The sequence below is a fragment of the Archocentrus centrarchus genome, chromosome 1 (genome assembly GCF_007364275.1).
Source record: "Archocentrus centrarchus isolate MPI-CPG fArcCen1 chromosome 1, fArcCen1, whole genome shotgun sequence".
NCBI classification, from domain to species: Eukaryota; Metazoa; Chordata; class Actinopteri; order Cichliformes; family Cichlidae; genus Archocentrus; species Archocentrus centrarchus.
In genome coordinates this window covers 25,985,447-26,004,613 of record NC_044346.1, presented here as the reverse complement: position 1 = coordinate 26,004,613, position 19,167 = coordinate 25,985,447, and the positions used below count along the sequence as shown (strand labels likewise).

At 37.9% G+C, this 19,167-nt stretch overlaps 1 protein-coding gene across 2 annotated transcripts; it reads right to left on the bottom strand.

Moving 5' to 3' along the window:
* Nucleotides 1–1,000: 1,000 nt before the first annotated feature.
* mcoln1a (mucolipin TRP cation channel 1a) lies at nt 1,001–18,318 on the bottom strand. Of its 2 annotated transcripts, none has more exons than XM_030726825.1 (14): nt 18,167–18,318; nt 10,905–11,182; nt 9,955–10,122; nt 8,688–8,844; nt 7,203–7,284; nt 6,792–6,888; nt 5,813–5,912; nt 5,422–5,528; nt 4,828–4,977; nt 4,587–4,688; nt 4,268–4,390; nt 3,689–3,895; nt 3,380–3,507; nt 1,001–2,609 (listed from the first exon to the last, which is right to left on the bottom strand). In XM_030726825.1, the coding sequence occupies exons 1-14, from the start codon at nt 18,195–18,197 to the stop codon at nt 2,573–2,575; spliced, it is 1,767 nt and encodes a 588-aa protein (XP_030582685.1). In that variant the 5' UTR covers nt 18,198–18,318; the 3' UTR covers nt 1,001–2,572. The 2 variants fall into 2 exon arrangements, with proteins under 2 accessions (XP_030582685.1, XP_030582694.1); XM_030726834.1 differs by having other exon boundaries at nt 10,905–11,179.
* Nucleotides 18,319–19,167: the final 849 nt, after the last annotated feature.

Genomic DNA, 19,167 nt, shown 5'->3' with positions numbered 1-19,167 from the left:
GAGGTTGTTGCTGATGTCACCAACAGTTGTTTTAGGGTCTTTTCTTTACAGCACTTACCATGTTCCTGTCATTAACCGCTGGTGTTTTCCTTGGTCTACCTGTTCAACATCTGTTACTTAGTACACCAGGGACAACTTTCTTCTTCAGGACATTCCAAACAGTTGTACTGGCTATGGCCAATGTTTGTGCAATGGCACTGATTGATTTTGTATCTTGTCTCAGCTTCACAGTTGTTTGTTTTTCACCCATAGACAGCTCTCTGGTTTTCATGTCAGTTACTTCTCCAACTATAAATGCACAGCCTGCACAGGCAAAGCCCAAATCTGAAACTGAGTGTAGACATTCAGTGCTATTTATTGTTTGAATAATCAATGTAACAGGACACACACCTGTCAGTCACGTGTTCCAGTACGTTTGCTCACAAGAAAAATGGGTGGATTCAGACAGAAGGAGCTATCTTCTGAACTGTGTATTAGATCCAGATGTAAATAAAAGCTGAGATGTTGATCCTTTGTCCCATATTAATCTTTTAATGTCAAACCCAAATGTTTTCAGTCTACAGCAAAATTAAAGGGATTGGTCCCAGGGTAGCATATATTATTTTATTTTATTGAGAATATCAGAATCTCTCTTAGTTTTTCTAATTTTGAATTTGATATATATTTTTGAAGACTCATCCACCCATTTTCTACCGCTCATCCAATTCAGGGTTGTGGTGGGGGTGGAGTCTATCCCAGCTGTCTTAGCGCGAGAGGTGCCCATCAATATCCATCAATCACTTTGAATAATCCTACTTTTTTTTTTTTTTAAAGAAAGAAAATAGAAAAAACTAAATAAAAATCGAAAAACACAAGCAATCATACAGCTTCCTTGACGGAGTTTAAAAAACAAACAAAAAAAACTTTACAGTTGGAGCAAACCTGTGTGAATCAGCATCCAGACACATGAATTACTTCCTCCCTCTACTGGTAGTTAAATGGAACTGCACCAGACAGTTAGTTGCTGTAGATCAGATTGGGAAACTTTAATCAGTAGATTTGGCAATATATTTGACAACAAGCACATGGCTTTATGACAACTCATACTGTGTGTTGTACCTCACAAGTACAGTTCAAGAGCAGGCAATCTGTATCTTAAAAAAACTATCAAACACTAGGTAAAAAATAAGATATGCATGTTTGTCACAACATTTAAAGTTAAATATAATTTAGATATGATTTCCATGTAAATCCATCAGCATATTTAGTTTACAATTTACTCTGCTGGTGTTTTAGACAGAAAATGAAAAGGCTGAAAAATCATCTTACTCTTCATTAACCTACTCCTTCATGATCCAGAGATCCTCCCTCCATTAACTATTGTGCGTTTTTTGTGACACAAAGAAAAACAAAGATACATTACTCAAGTTTCTACTAAAGATCAAGTCGCTGAGCCACAGTTTTAGACACAATTATGAAGACAACAAACAAACAAAAAAAAGCAGAGAAAGTCACTAAAACAGGACATTCTGTTTTTTCCTTCACTATTTCTCCCAAATCAGACTCAGTTTTACTTTAAACTATTTATTGTGCTTAAAACAAGTCAGATCCAATTTGTTAATGGCCGTCAACGTAGCTGATAAACGGGTGAAATCCTTTTAGCTTTGATACGCTGGATGAAGTCTGGGTTTCTTTTTAATACTTTGGCTTCATTAAAGAACGGACTGGAGAAGGAACTGCAGCCAAGCACAGGCTGAGTTCTTTGTTAGTGAACAAATGCATCCCATTATCCTGAGCACTACTGATAGAAAGCGAAGCAATAAAAACTAAACTAAGACCTACATTCGAAGGCAGCATGATGCAGCAGAGCTGAAGCTAATGACACAGTTTGAAACTTTATACTGAATGTGCAGCTCACAAAGAAAACAAATCAATCCCACGTCTGAGACCTCACACTGTACGACCCCTGTGGTCCCGTTTCCTGATGTTTCTGAATCTCTGACTCTGTTAAAAGAAAATTATTCTAGTGTTAAATGGAAAGTAGTTTTAGAGCGCTATTAAAAAGGCATTATAGGAACATTATGTTATTTAAAAAACAAACAATGAGTTCTGTACAATAAAATGTTCTTGAATATGATTTGGGAGATTTATAAATATCTCATTTTAGTCCCATACTCAGGAGTTAACTGATCTGAAATACTTCAAATGTCCTTATCATGGCACTTGCACTTAGATGGTCTCCTAATAAGAATTCTTAGCCTGGATGAGCATAAAATGTATAAGAAAAAAAAAATACTGAATTTTATTTAAAAAACAAACTAAAAAACAAGAGAAATGTCTGTGCATTAGTCTTCCTCTTCCTCTTCATCAGCCAACAGTTTTTTTTCTCCATAAATTTAAAAGGGTCAAGAAGAAGGCTGTTGTTCCATATCTCTACTAAAGAGTGCAATTCCAGACGATCGCAACTCCCACTTTGGAGCAGTCCTGCGGTTTGACCCAGATACACAGAGACGCTGGGTGTTGGGAGTGTGCAGTGTGCCCCACTGGTCAGCAGGGGTAGCTAGTGAGGCGTCAGAGGTCAGTGAGGTCAACTTCAGTTCACAAGCAGGACATCTTCATATGTGGTTGTTCTGGGGGGAAAATAAGGCCTGATGACTCATATGATGATTTAGTGCAGTTATATATTTTTATATTATATTATTATCTCAATAACTACAGTTTCTTAATGGTAATATTTTAAAAAATACCTTAAAGATATTAACAAAAATAACTAAATACTCATAGATGTAGTATTTTTGATGCGATATGATGTTAAATGTTCTCAATAATAATAATTTCAAACTTTCATTTTGACAGTAACAGCAGAGAAGCAGACAGGAAATAATCTGATATTCAACAAAAGGTGCTCACATGAATCAAATCAGGCATGTTAGTTATATCTAAGAATTTTTTTTTAATAAATGAAAAAATATTGGCACTGTGATAATGAGCCTACTGACATTTGCTCCCTCTGCTGGCCAAACTAAGCATTTCTTTCTAATATTATTATTTTAATGGGTGTTCTGGCCTGTGGCTTTTTTTTATTCCTCGAATTTCTGTCTTCTCATCTCATTCCTGAGCTATAATCGAGGACACATGGGTGTATCCTTTGTGGAAGTGTTCCTACCTTCAGTCTATAAAATTAGTGACCCTAAATGTAAATAAATGCCTCAAACACTGAGATCGTAAAAAATACTGTTGTGGCTGTTTAATAAGTTTGGCTCTCCTATTTATAACTTTTTTCTTTATGAAATTTGTATCATGTTAATTTATGTTAATAAAAAAGAAAATATCTGTTTGCATGCTTTGCGAATGATGTAACTGTTGGAGCACTTCAGGGGGTCATAGGAGACCCACTCACCTGTCATAGCAGCAGAAGGAGCAAGGTGAAGGCTCCAGACCTCTGAACTTCCCAGAGTTCGGCGTATCCGTACACTCTGCTATGAAGGCATGCAGGTCTGTGATGTGGATTGGTTCTTGCGTTTGGTGCTGTAGAAATCAATTTATTTATTTATATATATTAAAACAAAAAATCCTCCTGTGTCTTTGTAGCAGTTACAGAAATGACTGTTTGGAAACTACCGATAACACGTATAGGAGTTCTTTATAAAGCATGTGATGCTCCAGACTGTAAATAAACTGATCCTCTTTATGTGCAGCAAGCTCCTACCTTGATCATCTCATAAGCTCCTGTGATGAGAGCAATAAAGAGAGACAGCACCATGTAGATGAAGAGGGAGATGAAGGTGTACAGGTAAACCTGGCTGAACAGCCACACTAGAAGACTGGTCTCCTGCATCGATGAGAACGTCACGAACATGTCATCGCCGTTAATCAGGGAGAACAGACACTCGGACACCATGGACAGAGAGCGGAACTGTAAAAGAAATTATTAAAAGGTATTAAAGCTTCACAAGTTTACCTTCAGTGGACGGGGAAATGTCCAAAAGGAAGAAGGAAGTCCAAAACAGTTTCATGATCTTCCCTGTTACACATCTTAAATGTTATTACTAGAATGGCAGGATGGCATTTGTGTGACTGAACTACATTAGAAAGAAAAGAAAAAAAAAAAAAACCTCTGTGTGCATTTTGTGTTAACTCTTGATGGCAAAAGTGACTCATACAACATTGTACTCATGTAGTTGATACTAAAAAAAAAAAAAAAAAAAATGAAAGAAAAACGTATAATTCAAATGGAAAGCAGTTTTGAACATTGTTTCATTTTTTTTTCTTTCCACATTTTATTCACCTTGACATGGTATGGTCCCAGGACGATCCAGCCACAGAAGCAGTAGCCCAGATAGATGACGGCCACACAGCAGCAGAACCGAATCACATTGGGGAAAGCTGCTCGAAGTGTCACGATTAGGATCTGCAGCAGAGAGGTGGAGAAACATGACACAGATCAAATTACAACATGAGAGAGGGCAGGGACACCAGATTAAATGACTTCCTACATTACATCAACCCACAGGAGGAACATTTTCTCACTTTCTGACAAGCTATTAACTCAGCAGCAAGCAACAACATTAGCAGAAAAAAAATGCACCAGTGCATCTGCGACTTACGTTGTACTTTTGGAAGAACGTGAGGTAGCGAATGACTCCCACCCACACTAACAGAGTGGAAGTTCCCAAGAGGATGGCACAGAGGTCATAGGAGGATATATTCTGTTTGAGAAAAAGAATGGAATGAGCTGGACAACAAACACACAGCATGATAACTTAATGCTGACTATTTTAAAAAGGGCTATATCCACATGTACATGTTAGACTAAAAAAAAACAAAAAAAACAACAAGTTATTAGACCTTAGACTCAATGCCGATTTTGATGAAACTTCCAGTGATGGTAAAGATGTCACTGATGATGAGGAGAATATACCAGCCATTGATAAACTCAAGCCGGTCTGCAAAGCACACTTTACGATCCAGAGTTTGCCTGAAGAACTGCACAAACTCCTGAAGAACAGAGACAGAAAGAGGACCAAAACAGGTCTTCATCAATTATGCATTGGTGTATATTAATTACAGATATTAAATTTTAAATTACAATACACTAATAATCCTCAGTCTGAAAAATATTGTGAAATAAAAATAAAAATAGTGGGAAAAAATTTAATTTCTTTTTAGTCACCCATTCATTTTTAGCTTTGCATTCCCAGCCTGATTTTGCATAGACTGGTGGATTTGCATCATGCTTGCACAAAGGACAACATAACTTCCAAAGTGTTGATGAGACTCAAATAAAAGCTTTCACAAATTTATTCTAGAAGAGCTTTTAAAGGTTAGAATAAGCTGCTGGAATAATCTGCGCCTCGGACACATGTGACAGGCCCCAGGTGATAGTAAATCTGTATTTAAAGCTCCTAATCTGTCGTATAATTTCCTTTGGATTTTCCTTACCTTTTGCAGTATGATGCCTCTTATTATGGAGCGTCCACACAGCATCAGTGACAGCATGCACATCAGAAGCACAACAATATCAAACGCCAAGCGTGCGTATGTCTGAACTGGAGGTTTAAAGAAGAGAGAAAGAAAATGCTGTGAGCTCACTCTTCTTTATGGCTGCAATCTAAACCTGCTGCTTTGCATTGCTGTACAAATAATTTCACTCATTATAATTTGCTGCTGGTTCACTATTACAAACTATAAACAACGTTCAACACTGTGTTTTTATGACATCTTTGCTTACATGTTTTGGGTTTAATCAGTGGTGTCACCTTTTATTTGCTGTACTACTGCTGCAGTATTCCCCTTACCACTAAAGAACAGCTCTTCTTTTCTGTTTTCTCACCCTGTCCAGAGATGCTCGGGTCTTTGCACTCCTTTATTGAAGCCTGGTTATCTAAGTGGATCTTCACCTTGCCACTGTGAGCCTTGTTATCCAGAACTATCTGTAAAAGAGGAGAAAAAACAAACAGTTCAAATATTTGCTTAACTCTAGAAAACTAACGTCGGGTGATTACAAAACTCATGGTAGTATTCTAGGGTTAATGAGGTCAGCATGTGTGCAGGCAGTCCCGATAAGCCAAAAACTCAGGCTTCAGTTTGACAGTTGCTTCTACTCTTGGCTCTGTATGATGCTGAAGAGAGCGGGTATCTTTAATTGTTCAAACCTTCTGTTTGTGTGCGACAGCCAACCAGAACTGAGGAGTAAACTGACACCTATAGTGAATGAACTGAGGGGCTGCAGTAAGTGCAGTTTATTTATTTCCACTTTAAGTACACGTTCTCTTTTTCTCACATCTTTATTAATGTAACTTCCTTTCAAGTGCTCCACTCTATCCTCCCTACCGTGCCTTCAGCAGGTCCAGAACGTAGCAGCTAGGATTTTAAAAACTAGCCTTTACTTGCCCATTGCCACTATTCTTGCTACCCTTCATTTAAAAATTCTCTTTAAAGTCATACATGGTCAGATCTTTTATTATTATTATTATTATTATTTTGGCCTTTCATGGCTTTACTCGATAGATGCAGTGGAGAAAGACAGGAAATCGGGGGGAGGGATACAGGGGGGGAGACATGTGGGAAATGTCAACAGGCCGGGACTCCAACCTGCACCTCCCACACCACCACGTGGTAAATGTATATCGTCGCCTGCTCAACCTCTGAGCCTCCCCCATAGCAGATCTGCAACCTTTTTTTTCTAGCAGCAGTAGAAGTGAAATAATGACTCAAAGTATTCTCTGGCCACAAGCCAGGCTCTAACCAAACCATCATCCATTATCTCAAGCATCTCAAGCATGTTGTGTGTCTTCAAGTGTTTAACTCACTGTTATGTAAAAAGTGTAGCAGTCCGGTATCTCGTTGTTGATGATAGTCTGGATATTGATGGCCTTCAGCTGGAACTCTATGGTAACATTAATCAACCTTGGGGGGAAAAAAAAAAGAAGATGGAAAAACAGATAAAACACCAAAACAACACATTTTTAATGATGTCACCATTGTGACTAAAAATAATTATCAGCGACACACACGACACAGGACAAGAAACACAACATGATGCATATCTGTGTGTTTTTATGTGACCAGTAACAGTTGAGTCACTGTTCTTGTATACATGCTTTTCTCTGTTTGTGTGTGTCTTCACAGCAGATATGTGATCATCAGATACCACACAGATAATGTTGTCAGCAGAGGGGAAACGAGGAGAAGACGAAGCCATGTGAAAAATGAAGCCTTACTTGTGGAACTTGAGTGTAAAGTTCTTGTAGCTGCTTGTGAGCAAAGCTGGGGGGACCGTCATGGGGTTCACACCAACACACTCTAAAGATTGAGAAGAATGTCGTGCTGAGTAACTACTGGCATTCAATGGAGTTACTTTAAAAAAAACCAAAACAAAACAAAAAAACAACAACAACAACAACAACAACAACTTATTTTTACTTTAATTTTAGATATATTGAACACAACGAAATACAAAAGAAACTTTTTTCAATACTTTTTCCACTGTTGATCTTAAGGTTGAAAACATTTGAATCAAGCACACACTGACATGAGGAAACTGAGGGCATGCAGCACCTTCCCTGACAGGACTTATCATTATGACACATAAATGAGGTAATATGTAGAGAAAAGCTGGTGACTGGTAGCAATTATAGAAACTATATTATGACTAAACACAAGTAATTATCAAATAATTATCAATAATTATAACTTCTCTTCATAAGCAGGGATATCCTATACCAGTGAATGTCAACTGATGGCCTGCGGGCCACATCCGGCCCACCAGAGCTTTCCATCCCCTCCCCCAAATATTACTGAAATCAAAACTAGCCTATTGAGGAGTAAAAATTATGAAAAGTTCAGATACAAAAGCCGCTAAACACTACCTCCACACTGGTCCCACAGAAGAGGGGGTAAAAGAGGATAAAAATAGTAGTAATGATAATACAGCTTATTGGACTAAATGAATGAAATGAAGTTTTCTAGAATTAATATACACAAAATAACAAAACTATTCCATGAAGCGTAAATGCTGCCCAGAGAGTGAGCTGCGCTCTCACAGAGCTTCTTGTCAATTAACATCTAAGGTAAGAAATTATCTGTAATTGATATACGTATTTCAGTTCCAAATGTCAGTACACTGATTGTTGCTTTGCAGAGTTTGTTTTGTTAGCATATTATTATATCCAAAATATGATTAGTTGTGCATGCTATGACCTATTAAAACAGCGATGACTTGTCAAAATCATGAGAATTTCCAGTGACAAAAATGACCCGACATTAGTCATTTAAACAATTTATTTAAATAGTCTGGGGAGTTTTTTTGAAGTGAGAGAGGAGCTTGTGACATCCCCCTCAGGCAACAACCATGGTGCAACCATGGACAGTCTGCAATTAACTGCACTCTGCTTGACCTCTAACTTGTATGAAATCGGGTCCTCAAACACTTTCTGTGGAAGGTCTTTCTTCATCTGGTTCTCCTGCTTTTGGTGTGCTTTAAATAATGCGACCAAGAAACTACACTTAATTTTACTTTTGCATAAGTTGTTCACATGCACCCCACACACCACTAAATGTGAACCATCATTTCACAGAACCAACAACTTGTCACATCAAGAAGAAGTTCACGCAATAGCACTCCGCAGTGCTGAGGACAGCTTTCAGTTCCCATTAGCCTTGTTGAATAACACAGTACAGTGTACAGTGTCATCCATGTACCCTACCTTTGATGACACGGGGGTCAATGCTGAAGGTGTCGTTGGCGGGGTCGATGTGTCCCTTCTTGTAGTATTGCTGGCAGAGTGAGAGGGCGCTGCCATTCACGCCAACATCGTAGACATATGCATAGCGTCCCACTGTGGTATTTGATAAGGCCAGATACTTGGAAAAAGATGAGATTAGAATAACTGAGAAAAGGTTGTATAAACCGAACAGAAAGCAAACTTGCACAGAAACAGGTCACATAACTCTTAGCTAACAAAATCTCTATGGTCAATACAACACTGAAAGTTCAACACAGAACTTCAGGGGAATGACGTTAGGGGAAAACTTGCTGTCTGGAAACACGTTCACAAAAACTGTCAGATTTGATGCTGTCAGCTTTCTACAACTGACCAGCTAAACCTTTTGTTTGTACTGCATGTGTAGCTTCTGCCCTTTGTCTTCTAGTTATCAGACAAATAATGTGATATCATCACTGACTAACAGTGGCTCAACTGTTGGTCAGTGATTTTTTTTTTTTTAAAGAATAAAAAGGATCACTGAAGGTTTGTTGGCAGTTTCTGGGAGGCCATTACAACAACACCCAACTGAGGTTTTGAAACAGTGACTCAAGTTTTATTTTTTCTTCCTTATAACTTCATCTAAGTCTGACATTATTAACCCGTCCACCACTTTGCCCCACACTTAAAATTTTTAAACTAGCAGATACATTGTACTTAATTACATACTTTACTTAACCTGGTACAAACACTGAAGTTTTATTCATTTCCTTTGATTTACTGTGACTTCTGATATTATTCATATCCCCAGAATCTCCCTTTTAGCCTCGTTCATACCACAAATCATCTGGTTGTAACACTGAAATTAATGTGAAAGCACAGGCAGAGAAACAGGAAGGGAGCAGTACATCTGACCTACTGAGTGCAGATCTACTTCAATATGGCTGCAAGTGCTTTTCAACAGTTCCTTTCTTCTCTAGTAGCTAAAGCAGTAATGCATTTGGCCTAATGGACTAATGAAACAGGTTTTACTCCATACATATTTATGCAGTCAAACCTAGGTCTATAAGACTTAATGACAGATGAGTAATGAATAACTCATCTATTTGCTATGCAGTGTTTGGCTGGAGGATACATTGAAACAAACTACACACCTGAACGATCCTGAAAACCAGTTTTAGCAGGTAGTTTTCACGCTGTGGTCAATCAGATTTTTGTTAATCGTTCATATTTTAAATGGTTACACATATCAATTTAAAAAAATTCTTACCCGCTCCACGGCATAGAAGATGTGGTCATAGACATCCTCCTGTGTATAAACAGCAAAGGAGTCATCTAAGGACTCATCGTAGTTCTTGAGGAAGATGTTCTTGAAGGTCATAGTATTCTCCTCCTTGAAGGTCACCACCACCTGGTTGCTGAGGCCAAACAGCACCAACTGCAGCAAAGACAGGATGCTTATAAAGCGTGATATCAGGACAATGAAAAGTTGTGACAAGGAAAATAAAACCAAAACAAACTCTTAGGCGTTGCATTCCAGATACACCTTAAAGACAGCAGGTATGACATTAAAGAGCACGATGTTCTTTGTGTTTCTAGACCTCACAAACCTGTTTCCGACTGTAACCTTCTCAAAGAAATAAAGAACACCCGAATAATTAGTACAAAAAAAAAAAAAGTATTTTAATCTGAAATACCCCCTCCAATAGTTTAGTTAATTAAAAAGCACTGTGCAAGTCTACCTTTTGCATCAGCTGAACTTTATATGTCTCATTATATGACTCCATGCACCACAAAGATAAAGTTTTAAAACTGCAAATACTCAGTTTCAGTAATTAACAGTGAAATGCATGTTCATTATGCATATACATTAAATTTTAATTATTATACTTTTTCTGCTGTATTTTAAATTCAGACTTATAGTTGAACTTAGGCTGAGAAAGAAAACAATGCCTGTGGCATAAGTACAATTTAAAATGTGCCAAAGACAATAATGAAAGCAAAAAAAAAGGCAACAAGTAACCACAACTGTTTCTCATTTAACAACGCTAGGCCTTCTACAGGCCTCTAGCTAGCATTTTTTTTTTATCCACACTGGCCATAAATACATTTTACACACTCATTTAAACTATATGACTCAGTGACCAATTTGGAGACAAAATATATCCAAATCAAGAGCACAAAAAATAAATCAGTATTAAAACATAATGTATGATGTACCTGAGCGGTGACTACAAGAATCTTGGCTAGCTGCAGGACCAGTTTAAAAGGATAGCGCCCCTTGGCATGATATTTGTCACAAGGGCTCATAAAGAAGTATTTCAGCTTCCTGCGAAGAGCTTCCTCTTCCTCACCAGCATGGACCCAGTGACCTGCTGTTGCCGCGGGAAACCGGTGGTTGTTACAATTGCTGTCATGACTGTTAATCGGATGGTCATCCTCAGCGCTGCTGACTGTGGAGCCGCAGTGAGTCACTGGCGAAGACAGTCTTTGCTCTGCTAGAAGAAAGAAGAAAAAAAAAAAGAATGGCAATTTTCAAAAATTTCAGTCAAAAACATGATTTAAAAAAAAAAAAACTCTTATCACGACTTCAATTCAGAGACAGAGAAATTATTCCACTGGCCTATAAGCAGAGGAGGCCAAAGTACTGACATTCTGTACTAAAGTAGAAGTACAAGTACTTGTGTTAAAAAGTACTCTGGTAAAAGTTGAAGTGCTGGTTCAAGTTCTGTACTCAAGTAAAATTTAAAAAAAAGTGCGGGCTCCATCTGAGGGAAGTTATCTCTCATTCTTTGCTCTCCCTTAAAACACAGCAGCTGTTCTTTTAGCCAGCAGACACAGTGTGTGACAAACTGCAGACCTTTTTTGTGCTTTACGTTTTCTGTCACTTATTTTCCTCACTGTTCCGGCGGGCAGCCGCTATCGTAAACCACAACTTCCTCTAGCTCTTTCCGGTCTCCGGGCGAGCGTTGCAGGAGCGAGCGAAGTATTTGTACTTCATTACGTCGCACCTCTGCCTATCCTCTGCTCACACTATCCTAACCGTGAAACATGCAAAAGGTTTCTAGAGCTCAGACTTGCTCCTCTGTGAATCTATAATGTCTACTAAATACTCAATATAGATTATTTGCAAGACAACAAATGAAATGGCTCATCTGAGGCAGACTTTGGTCAATACAACACGCTGCCAGATCTTTCAGTTCTCATTTTCATTATTCTCATAACAGAGCATTTTATCGGAAGGCTGGTATTTGTCAATATTAACAAAGGTGAAGCCACTCACGCACAACGTCCAACTTCGTCTGAACTTTAGTTTCTTTTTATCACAACTTAGACTTGACATGTTTTTTTTTTGTTTGTTTGTTTTTAATTCATTATTGCAATCCCAGCTTGTGACTCTCAGTCAGTAACACATCATAAAATCTTGTTGTTCACCACAGGACGAATCCTAATGATGTGATTACTTCTGACCTTTCCTCCACCACTGTGGGGCAGTCAATTTGAGCTTTTGGTAAACTCTTGCATGGACTCTCACTAAACACAGCATTACTAAAAAGCATTTTCAGCAACTTAATATGTACTCTGTGTTTTATTTGTAACATCTGCTAATTTACAAATGTTAACATGCCATCGTGGTGAATTAACAAAGATGAATAACTTAAAGCTTGGAAACCCCAAAGCAAAGATACATTGTGGTAATGAAGTGATTATGCAAAGATCCTTTTTTTGTGCAACCTAGCAGTTGTGACTATAACATGTAGTTTAAAAGGAAAGTACTCATCACATGACCTGAGATTAATTTCACATCTCGGTACATTTTCTAATTTTCTCGGTACAACGCTGGTCACTGGCATTTGGCTCTGAAAAATAAAATTCTCTCTTTGGGGAGGTATAAAACTCTTGATTTAATCTTCCTCTGACTAACACGGACGACCTCTAGAATCAGCTTCCTGACTGCATCACAGTTTTCTTGGAAACTGTCTTCAGTTCTCGTAGTGTTCATTCAGTCTCTTTTTCTCTAGCTGTGCTTCTCTAAGTTCCCTCACACACTTGGAATGAGCTCAACTCTGCAACACATGATACCTAACCTGTTTAACTCTAAGCCTACAAGGGCTCATGGAAGAAAAATGTTGCTCTCAATTAACCAGCATGCTTTTAGGCTTGATTTTAGTCTTTGGTGTAGTTTCTTAAATCACGCTGCATATTAATAAGTTGTTTTTAAGTATAGTATAGCAGTAATGCTTTTTTCTCTAAAAAGAATATACAGAAAAGTACGTGATTGCTAAGAGAAATTGCAAGTCTGAAAATCTATACTCCTAAAGAGTCTGTTTTGTGTTTGCTAATTACTGTTGTATATATCAAGTATCAGATTTCTGAGACTGGTAAGAGCTGATAAATCTAAGAAGTCTGGGTTAGACACAGCTAAGAACAGAGAAGTGACAGCAAACCCAAGTATGATGACAAGGTGCTTTAATAAAACAAATGTAAAGTTAAATGCTACGTCATGTTTACTGATGGGTTTTTATGGTTGAAATGAGACAAACATGATGCCAGATTTAACTTTTTCCTTGTACAACATTGGTTATATCTAGAAAAGTTACACAAGAAGACGACTCAACACTCCAAATCCAAAAAGATCCAAAAAGACATCCAGTGGAGAGTTCTGGAATGCAGCTATCTCACAAGTACATATCGATGACAGGCTCAGCCGTGGGTTGACAGACATACACTACATGTACAAAAATAATGGACCGCACAGTCTCTTAATCTCTGAATTCAAGTGTTTTCAGTCCCATTGCCACAGGTACATAAGATCAAGCACCTAGCTATGAAGTCTGAAACTGGGTTTTATTCAAAGCAACATTATAGTTTAAATGTTACATTTTTAACTTTTTATCTGTAAGCAAAGTCTGAGTAAAATGCATTCAGGAAATCAGTTGCAAAGTGAGAGTTTGTGATATCTGCATGTGGTTACCTGCAATAAACCAAAGCCATATTCATAAGGGTCACTTCCTGCGGTAACCAACCTCTGAGAATTTCTAGTTGTTAAAATTAAATGAACACCACCCCAATGAACACTTGGCTTTAATATGCAGTCTGCCTTTACCAACATTTGTGAAAGAATGGGTCGGTCTAAAGAGCTCACTGAATTAGAGTGTGGTGCTGTAATAGTTCACATAAGATGTAGATGTGGGGATGAGCAAAACCACTGGGTCGGTACTCTGAACGGAGCCATTAATTTTGGGTCGAACTATAACTTTATTTGATGTGATTCATTCAGATACTCATAAAAATTTTCATAAAAATTCATCAGTTCACATTATGATTAAACATCTTTTAAATGCTATAGGCACACACATAAGACAATTCAATTGGGAATGAATGATAAAACAACATACTGTACATAAAATAAGACACAAAGGTCACAGCTTTGTATGGGGTACCATTTGTGGCAAATTATTTTGTTTTTAGGTGCCGGTACTGCAGGAAGTGACTTTGAACTGGGCAGAGTACAACAGTTGATTCAGATAGGAGAAAGAGGGGAGAAATTTGAGACCTGCATCAAAACATATCTGTTTTCTTTCTGATAAAACTTCGAAGGTGTAGAAAAACAAAAAACTGAATGACAATAACTGGGATAACTGTGTGCGCGCAGTACTGCCATTGGCATGCATCAAAAATAGTGAATTTTTAAATTTGGGGTAAGATTGTTAAACCTGGTATGGTAAGTCAGACAGATCACTGCTAGAAACAAGGCTGGTCAATGTGTTATGGCTCAATGCTGGCTTTATAAGAAAAAAAAAAAAAAAAAAAGGCCCACCTCACACACTGAGAGCCAATTATGGTTAATACTTGTCACATGTTTTTTGGCTCACTTGCCCTGCCTGTTGTAAAGAAAGGAACAGAGAACGAGGTCACTCACTTTATCCTCAGGAAATGACAGTGGCAATAAATCTGAGCAAGTCACGTGTTTTACTGTCATTTAATCGATTGCTGTGAGTTATTTGTGCAAGATCACATACACAGCTGAATTAGGAAGGTAAAACCTACCACTAGACTCCGATGTCAGCAGAGCAAACCACTAGCTTAGCAGAGCCGTCCCTTGGAAATGGGTAGTTAAACAGAACGAGTAATCCCTGTAGTGTTCAATATTACTCAGCACTACCTGTAAGAAGAAAGTTCCACGAAATAACGTTACACAGAGAGGTCTGGAAAGAGGCCAGGGATTTGTCGCGCAATATTCCTTCACTTAGTTTGTAAGAGGATTACCGTTACTAGAAGGGAAGGCCTCTTTTTGCAAGTAATTATCCGTGACACAAATGTAAACAAACAAGAAGCCTCAAAAGAAGAGAATCCACTATTAATCTCACATATACTCTTTGATGCAGGCAGAAAATTAGACACTATGACACTATTGACTTTTTTTTGAGGTGAAAGGGGGCTGCTAAAGGAGCAATCTGCATTTTTTTTTTTTTTTTTTTTTTGTTTCAAGCGAGGTTAATGGGTTTTATTCAAAGCAACGGTATAGTTTAATTATTACATTTTTTAAAGTCGTAACTTTGCTTACAGATAAAAAGTGAACAGCAAAGTCTGAGTAAAATACATGAATTCATTCAGGAAATCAGTTGTAAAGTGAGATTTTTTTGATATTTGCATGTGGTTACCTGCGGTAAACCAAAGCCATCTTTGTAAGGGTCACTTCCTGCAGTAAGCAGCACCTGCTATTAACCTGTGAGAATTTCTAGCTGTTAAAATGAAACGATTAACAGCCCAATGAACACTTGGCTTTAACACATTATGACTGAAACTGTGTTTTTACTAACTCAGCAACAAAGAAGGCAGGGCTTTACTAACAGGTGCTGCATGCCTTGGTGAAGGAATGAGAAGCAGCCGAAAGAATCCAACCACTTAACATTTCAAGCAGACAAAAGGTGCAATACTCAATCATATCTATGATCATAGGAGTGGATCGATCGTCACGGCGGATAGCAATCAGACAAACAAAAGTGGGCGCAGCCACCGACTGTGCCTTCCCATTTGACACTTGATAGAGAGAGCTGCTGATGCTGCAGAAATCTATAGAAATATCTGGCTCTTCTGGTTCACCGTCTCCTGTTGTGCTCACGGAAACACTGATACATCTGTCTTTCTATCAATCAGAACGCTTACTGCAACTGTAAATCTGCCAACAACTCTGTATCAGCATTTGGATCTAGTCTAGCTGTCCGCAGCAAAAGGCCACCCAAAGGTTGAGAGTCAAAATCTTCTACTTATAGCAAAGTTAAAGGTAACATCTTAAATGACAACAGAAACACTGATAGTTGTGTTCCAGGTTGTTTTGTAAGTACAACCACACAATCTCATACCCACACCTACAGACACAATTCGGAATCACCAGTTAAAGCCTAATATGCATTCTTTAGCCGAAACCCACAGACACAAGGAAATCCACAGAAAAATGTTCCAGCAGGTACAAATCCAGAGCTTTCATGCTAGTGACAATGCTAACCACTGTGCTGAGTTGCTGTTGTGAAAAACTCAACTAGCCAAGAAGATTTTTGACACTTTAATTTTCTATGAAACTTGTTCCTGAGCTGGGTGCAATAAAATGACACTACAATCTATGCACACAAATAACTTGGTACCACTAGGTGTGGGCAAAAAAAAAAAAAAATCCTTTTAGATTAGTAAACTGACCCCTTAACGTTAAGTTATTGCTCATATTGTTTCCTTATTCTGTATTTGACTCAGAGCTCTGGGAAACACAAATATTCATGTAAGTGTTTTTTGTCGGGCTTAGTTCCATACTTCAAGTTTTTAACCATGTCTTGAGTCTCAAAAAAAATTACTTCTGTTAACACTGTTTAACAAATTTCTGCTCTTGAGGTCAAAAATAGACTTTCACCATCGGTTAGAAAATTCTCCACAGCACTAAACTCTCGCTAGAGCTGTGCTTCACTTTATACACATCTACAATCCCTCAGAAAGCACAGACTCAACCATGCATGTAAGAAGCTTATCAGACAGACTCAGCGTGACTATGCATGAAAGACTTCGGATGCTGATCTGGTAGGACTGTTAAAAAAAAGGGAGGGTTGGTGATTTATGGAGCAGCATCTGATCTGGGTTTGAGGAGATGGTCTTCAGGGTCCAAAGTAATATTTTTCCTTCACGGGTCCTGTTATTTTAGTCACTTTATATACTGCAGAGTTTTTAATCTATAATAACACTGCATCATTTCTTAGCAGATTTATATTGGTAATCTAAAGCTGCAAAATAGTCAGTAATTAAAAAAAAAGTCCCCTTTCACAATCCACACACACCTATTTTTAGTTTTAAAAGCACAGGAATGTGGTAGAGCACAAGTGTACAACACAACTGTTGCTTTCTTACTGTATTACTTTAATTACGGATCCCCATGAACTTCCTTTAATGTGACAACACAGACTTGAAAGAAAGGTTTGCTTCACAGGTAAACTTGAGACTATGACTAATGGGAACACTATCACTGATTATGTTGAATCCTGCTTTTAATGGCACTGCCACACAATGGCTAAAATTTTGTACATGGGATGGTTTCACAATCAGTCCTAATCAGGCATTTAATTTGATTTTAAGATGCTACTAATCCAGTAATTACACTCTGCAATACATGTATTTAAAGCTAAGCCTAAAAAAATACAGACAGTGGTGCAACTAACAATCATCTTCTGTTTTGCAGAGTTTGTCAAATATTTCAAGGTTAACAACCATCACATCATCCATCCATCTCAGAGAATATGATGAATGAGTTCAAGCAACCTAAAGACATGTTAAATTCAAAAGGCATTAAATGCAAAAGGCGTAGATCTTTCTGTTTATAATGCCATAAACCTTGAAGAAAAAAAAAAAAACACGGAACTAATGAACTGTCTACTAATTGTTTCAGCTCTCTTATGAACTAGTTCCCCTCATTTTTTTAAAAGTTTATTTTAATTGACAGGACAATTAGGAGAAAAACAGTTTGTTAAAAATCTGATTAGTATTTATTAGTTTTTACTGCTCTGCGGTAAAACAGCGCCCTTACCAGGCCTTGTGTTACTATTTTTACAGTTAAATATACAGTATATCATGTGTCTGATCGAGCAGGAGAAGGAAAATCCCATTTTGTCGACAAGGATTAAAACATGTAGTCATCGGAGGAAAAAAAAAACTGATGTTAGCGTAATTCTCTGTGTGTGTGTGTGTGTGTGTGTGTGTGTGTGAGAGAGAGAGAGATACAGACTGTTGAACCTCAGCAGCCCAGAAGATTACGGGGCAGAAACATTCTAACGACAGAGACAACAATGTTATTCAGGTCTAAACTAACTATTTGTTTATAGACACAAAACAGCAGGTAAAAACGAGCTTAGGTGCCGCGAAGAGCCAGCACGACGGTGTACTGTAGTAAACAGTAAACAAGAGCAGATAAATTAAGCAGTTAAAAGCTAGCGTTACATTACCAGAGGAGTCCTTCCGTCCTGTCGCTGCCATGTAGTTATCTGTTAAAATACATAAATGGGTGACGAGTCCGGTTAAAACTATAGGAAGGCTACTGTTTCGCTGGAGCTGTAACTGTTAACGAGGGCAAACGAAAAGCGCCTGTTTTCCGTTTGTTAGGGCACGTGACCTACGCCACGCGATCACGTGACTCGTGTGCTAGCGATTGCGGAAATTGATTTGTTGTACCCCATGCTTTTTAATACTTTAAGGTTTCCCGAGAAGCGATTCATCCGTCTTATTGTTGCCATTGTCTTGTTAATCTGTTCGAACAAACTTGCAAATGTATCCGGATAAACACGAAGAACCAAGAGCTGCAACATGACCTGCTGTTTGTTATCGAGTCCTTGGGAAGCAGGGGTGCCATATTCATCATAAACTAGCGGGGTTTCGGGCATCCAGCTGTCATAGGGCGAGGGGCAGGGTACACTCTGTACAAGTCGCCACCCTGTCGCAGAGTTTAAAAAAACTCATGTAAATTCTTGAAGAGGTGACAATTTTTAAATGGATTTCAGAGTAGATTGCCTCCCAACTCTATATACAAATAGAATAGAATAGAATACAGTGCCTTTATTGTCATACAGGATGTAGAATGAGATTGGAGGGCTACTCCTGTTCAGTGCCATGCAATAGAAAGTCAAACTTTCTAAAATAAAAATATAATAATCTAAAAATATACAGAAAATAAAATGTATAAAAATATATACAGAAAATAAAATGTATTAAAAATACAGAAAATAAGAGAATGTATGAAAATATATATGCTGTAAAAAATAGAATAAGTGTATACAGATAATAATGATGCTGAGTATTGCACTTGGTGAATGAATATTGCACTAGTGAATGAATACACAATATAGGAGTGATAGATAGAGTGATAGATGAATAATATAATATTGCACAGAGATGTGGGTATTGCACAGTTACAGTGGGTGTGTGTGAGTTCAGGGTGGTGATTGCTCTG